The 6,000-nt window shown below is 35.9% G+C and overlaps 1 protein-coding gene across 1 annotated transcript in view; it reads right to left on the bottom strand.

Annotated features, from left to right (window-relative positions):
• The window catches only part of PKHD1 (PKHD1 ciliary IPT domain containing fibrocystin/polyductin), a 669,991-nt gene that overhangs the window by 175,628 nt on the left and 488,363 nt on the right, over positions 1-6,000 (bottom strand). Inside the window, exon 56 of the mRNA XM_069070581.1 lies at positions 2,651-2,805. Coding sequence (XP_068926682.1) covers positions 2,651-2,805 — 155 coding nt within the window. The remainder of the gene's footprint in view (positions 1-2,650; positions 2,806-6,000) is intronic.

Consider the following 6,000-nt stretch of genomic DNA (forward strand, 5'->3'; position numbering starts at 1 on the left):
AGACAATGAAGGCAGAACTCCTGCATCAAAAGCTTCCAAGAAAAATATGAATTGGTTACAAGACATAGAGGAGCTTAAGAAGGATTTTAAAAACCAAATAAGAGAAGTGGAGGAAAAATTGGGAAGAGAAATGAGAATGATGCAAGAAAATCATGAAAAGAGAGTCAACAACCTGACTGAAAAAAGTAACCCCCTAAAAAACAGACTAACTCAAATAGCAAAAGAGGCTCGAAAAGCCAATGATGAGAATGCCTTAAAAAAACAAATTTGCCAGATGGAAAAAGGATCTCAAAACCTCAATGAGAGAATAATTCCTTCAGAATTAGATTGGAGCAAATGGAAGCTAGTGACTTTATGAGAAATCAAGATACTATTAAACAGATCCAAACAAATGAAAAAATAGAAAGCAATATGAAATATCTCATTGGAAAAACCACTGACCTGGAAAATAGATCCAGGAGAGATAATTTAAAAATTATTGGACTACCTGAAAGTCATGATCAAAAAAAGAACCTAGAAATCATCCTTCAAGAAAATATCAAGGAAAATTGCCCTGATGTTTTAGAACCAGAGGGCAAAATAGAGGTTGAAAGAATCCACCAATCACCTTTTGCAAAAGATCCCCAAAAGAAAACTCCTAGGTACATTATAGCCAGGTTCTGGAATTCCCAGATCAAGGAGAGAATATTACAAGCAACCAGGAAGAAACAATTTGAATATTATGGAAACACAATCAGGATAACCCAGGATCTGGCAGCTTTTACACTGAGGGATTGAAGGGCTTGGAACATGATATTTCAGAGATCAAAGGAGCTGGTATTAAAACCAAGAGTCACCTACCCAGCAAAACTGAGTATCATATTTCAGGAGAAAATATGGTCATTCAGTTGAATAGAAAACTTTCAAGCATTCTTGCTGAAAAAACCAGAGTTGAATAGAAAATTTGACATTCAGATACAAGAAGCAAGAGAAGCATGAGAAGGAAAACAGGGAAAAGAAATCATAAAGAACTTATCAAAGTTGAACTATTTACTTTCCTACATGGAAAAACAATAATTGTAACTTATGAAACTTTTCTCAGTATGAGAATAGTTGAAGGGAATATAAATGTATATGTATGTATACATACATACATATGTCTATATAGGAGGGTATATGGGCATATATATATATATACATATGTGGGTGTGTGTGTATATATGTGTACAGGTATACATAGACAGAGGGCACAGGACCAATTGACTAGGAAGGGATGATACATAAAAGGTGAAATTGAGAGGTGAGAGAGTAATATAATGAGAGGAATGGGGTAAATTATCTCATATAGAAGACATAAGGGGAAACTGTTGCAATGGAGGGGAAGAACAGGAAGGCAAAAGGGAATGGGTGAACCTTACTCTCATTGAATTTGGCTTAGGGAGGGAATGACATACACACTAAACAGGGTATCTCACCTTACAGGAGAGTAGGGAGGAAGGGGATGAGAGGGGGGATAATGGAGGGCAGGTTAGGGGGAGGGAAGTTAGAAGCACACACTTTTGAAAAGTGATATGGTCAAAGTATAGAACAGAACGTGGGGGGGGCAGGATAGGATGGAGGGGGAAATTTTGTCAGTCTTTCACAATATATCCACTATGGAAATGTTTTGCATAGCTACACAAGTACAACCTATATTGAATTGCCTATCTTCCCAGTAAGGGTGGGTGATGAGGGAGGAAGGGAAAGAATCTGGAATTCAAAATTTTAAAATCAAATGTTAAAATATATATACACACGATCTTTCTTCACATGCAACTGAGAAATAAAATATACAGACACTGGGGTATAGAGATCCATCTTGCTCTACTGGAAAGTTGGAGGGGTGATGGGGGAGGATATAGGAGAGAGCAGATTGGGGGAGGGGTATGCAGTGGGATCGCTGTTTTGGGGTGGTGGGTAGGGGAAAGACAGGGAGAAAATTTGTAACTCAAAATCTTGTGGAAATGAATGATGTAAACTAAAAATAAACATAAAAATCAATTAAAAAATTAAAATCACCTCCACTGGAAAAGAAAAAAGAAAATAAATAATGAAATGAATAGAATCATGAGGAATGTCTTTCATTAAGCATAAAAAAAATCCAGGTTTGAAGCCTGACTCTGCCACTTACTAGATGGGAAATCTTGGGCAAATTATTTAATCACCTTTTAGTCTATTTCATCATAAGTAAAATAAAACTTATCCTGTCTAAATCACAGGATTATTGTGAGACTCAAATGAGAAAAAAGATTTTGCAAAATTTGGAAAAACATATAGCAATATACAAATGCAAGGTATTAAAATTTCTACTATCTACTTACGATTTATGTGACTTTGGGGAAATTAACCCCTGTGCCTCAGTTTCTTTTTCTATAAAGTGAGATAATTGGGCCAGGTGATCTCTAACATCTTGAACATAGAGATATTATGACTTTCATCACTGCCAGGGAAGTAATGGCATTTATCAACTCAGATAATGAATCTTCATATGATTTGATTGCAGAGCTAAGATTAGAATGTGTAGTCTCTGAGGTAAGTCTGCAATATAATTTATTATATCACTAATCCTTTTAGCAAGCTATACAATACAGTCACAAAGGTTTATCGATTTGTTCATTGTCAAATCTCTTACCAAGGTGTCGGTGGCTGAGGGACTCATGGATTCTAACATTTTGACCCATAACTTCCTTTATTGTGAGGATTTCTGCTTCATGAGGTTCATAAGATGAAGAACTCAATACAATTTTGTCTTGTGGTCTCCAGTCTACTGTATCCTCTACTAGAATCCTGTAAGGAGTAAGTAAATAAGGAATGGAGTAGAATTAATCAATCAGCATGCATTTATTAAGTGCCTACCATGTCCCAGGCACTCTGCTAGGCACTGGAGATAGAAGTAAAAAGAATGGCTCAATACCTGCTGAGAAACATATTCTATTATAGGAGATAAAACTATATACATACATATATATGCAGCATTGATATAAAATAATAAATGCAAATATATGCACAGTAGTTAAATACCAGATAGTTTATTGTTGTTCAGGTCTTTCTTAGTCATGTCCAGCTCTTTGTGATCCATTTGGGATTTTCTTGGCAAAGATATTGGAGTAGTTTGCCATTTCCTTCTCTAGTAGTTTAGCAGGGAGAAAATCAGCTGACAAGGGAATTATGAAAGAATGCAGAAGATGGTTTTTGAGCTTCATTTTAAAGAGAGTAAGGGATTCTATCAAGCAGAGGTAAGGAAGTAATACATTTCAGGCATGTGGCATAATCAATACAAAGATATGAGAACTAGAGATGAAGTGTTAGATGTGAAGAAAAGTGAGAAGGCCATTTTGGCTGGATAGGAAAATACTGGAGGGGAGGATTATATAATGGGACTAGAAAAATAGGTTGCAACCAAGTTGTGAAGGGTTTTAAAAGCAAAATAGAGTTTATGTTTTGTTCTACAAGCAGTAGAAAGCCACTGGGGTGAAATGAGTAGGGAAATCACATGATCTGATCTGTGCTTAAGGAAAATTACTTTGATAGCAATATGTAGAATGGACTTGTGAGGTGAAGTGAGCAACTTAGCACATGGAATCCAAGCAACAACATTGTAAAAAAAAATAAAGAAGACTTAAGATTTTTGATTAGTTCAATGACTGACCATGATTCTAGAGTGCTGATAATGAAGAATGCTACCTAAATGAGAAACATTGAATTCAATATGCAGAATAAGACATACAGTTTTGGAATAACTGATGTAGAAATTTGTTTTGATCAACTATGCATATTTATTAAGAAGGTTTTGTTTTTCTTTTCTTCTTTCCAGTGGTAGGAGGCAATTGGGAGATATCATAAATGTTTTTATTAGCTAATTTTTTTTTTAATTTAGGCAGCTAGATGATGTAGTGGATAGAGTGACAAGCCTGGAGTCAGGAAGACTAATCTTCCTGAGTTCAAATCTGACTTCAGATAATTACTAGTTGTGTGACCCTGGGAAAGTCTCTTAACCATGTTTGCCTTAGTTTCCTCATCTGTAAAATGAGTTGAAGAAAGAAATGGCAAATCACTCCAATATCTTTGCCAAGAAAACCCTAAATGGAGTTGGCCAAGACTGAAACAAGTGAACAAGAAAGGTGATGAGGGCTTGAATTTAGGTCATTGAATTAGCTAATTTAGAGATGAATCAGATTTGTGAGATTCTGGGAGGGATAGAGATGTCAAGATTTGGCAAGTGATTGGATATATAGGATAAAAGAGGGTGAGGAGTTGAGAATAATGCCAAAGCTATGTACCTGGGGGACTAAGAGGCAGAAAGATAAGTTTAATTTTGGACAGATTGAGTTTGAGATGTCTCCAGGCCATACAATTTCTACTAGGGAATTGGGGATATGGGAATGAATCTTAGAAGAGATCTGGGACTGGAAGTATAGAAGTGGGAGACATATAACCCGTGGGAGTTTACCAAGCAAGAGAATATAAAGCAAGATTTCTTTTTAAAAATTTGTATAATGTACCCTTTGGCAGTCTAGTGAAACCTATGGAACCCTTCTCAGAATAATGATTTTGAAATAATTGACAGAAATACTAAAGTTCTGTTAGAGGTTGGTTTAAAAAAAAGTAATGACATTTTTCCTATGGAAATTCACAGATCCCTTGAAATCTACTTGAAATAGAAAAGAAGGCCAAATGAGAACCTCAAGAAATAGTCACAGTTTGGTGGCAGGAGATGGATAGGAGATTTAGAATAAGTGGTCAGAAAGGTAGAAGCTATACCAGGAAAAAGTAGATGTAATATACCATTACATCAGGGGCCATCAAAATTGCACGAAAGTAAAAGTTTACTCAGTCTTTCAAATCAATTACACCTAGGGTGACAAAGGTGGAAAAAAGGTATGTTCATTCCACTCCCTCTTAAAAAAGTTTTCCAAATTGCACAAAATATAAAGAAAAGGAGACCATAGTTAAAATAGGCTAGGTTCTGTGAAGGCCTCTCTACAGGGCCTCATATAGTTCCTTGTACTCAGCAGGTGCTTACTAAATGCTAGTTGAATTAAATTAAACTGAATTACATCACATTTTTTAATAGCACCATTTTTCTTGGTTGACAGATGGTTTAATTAAGAAAAATTCTTTCAAATGGAGTCTTATTTTCTCATTCTGAAGGTATGTCATGTTGAAATCACAGCTCCTATCTAGAGTCTCTGTCCTAAACAGGAAACAAATGAACAAGTCCTTTATTGAACAAAGAGGGAGATGAGTTTTAAAGAAGGGAGTGTCAAGAACTCACCTTCCTTCTTTTTCCTGCGTTTGTTGCTTTTTATGTTGTTTGCGAGTTTAGAAAGAAACTTTACTACATTAAACAGAATGCACAGAGAAGGAATTATTTGGGTTAACAAAGGAGGCATTCATTCATTCAATACCCACCTATTAGGTGACTACAATGTATGCAGCACAACTATTTGTACTGGCAAAAATACAGAGACAATAATGAGACGCTTTTTTATTTGATTGTTTTGATCCTGGCCAAAGATGTTTCTTTTTTTTTAAATTTTTTTTTTTAAGCAATCGGCTTTAAGTAACTTGCTCAAGGTTACACGGCCAGTTATTTCTGGGTGTGGTGCTAAGTATCTGAGCCTGGATTTGATCCCCAGGTCATCCCGACACTGGGGCCGGTACTCTTACTTGCTAAGCCACCTGGCCGCCACTCAAAGATGCTTCTAACATGTTTGAATTCAATGGTCCTCCTTTTCCTAAGTTTGGGAATTACCAAAAGACCCTGTCCTTGGCCTTCATATTACTCTCTAAAATCTCTTTGGCAATTCCAATCACTACCAGAGTTCCAATCTCATTAACATCTCTATGCAAATGACCCTATAGAAATCTAAATCTCAAGACCTCATCTTTCCCTAACCTTCTGATTTCCTATTTTTGTATTTTTATCTGTCGGTCTATCTATCTATCTATCTATCTATCTATCTATCTATCTATCTATCT

Source organism: Petaurus breviceps, unplaced genomic scaffold, assembly GCF_028583685.1.
Source record: "Petaurus breviceps papuanus isolate PSGF00001 unplaced genomic scaffold, PetGlider_PUasm1.0 90822, whole genome shotgun sequence".
Lineage (NCBI taxonomy): Eukaryota > Metazoa > Chordata > Mammalia > Diprotodontia > Petauridae > Petaurus > Petaurus breviceps.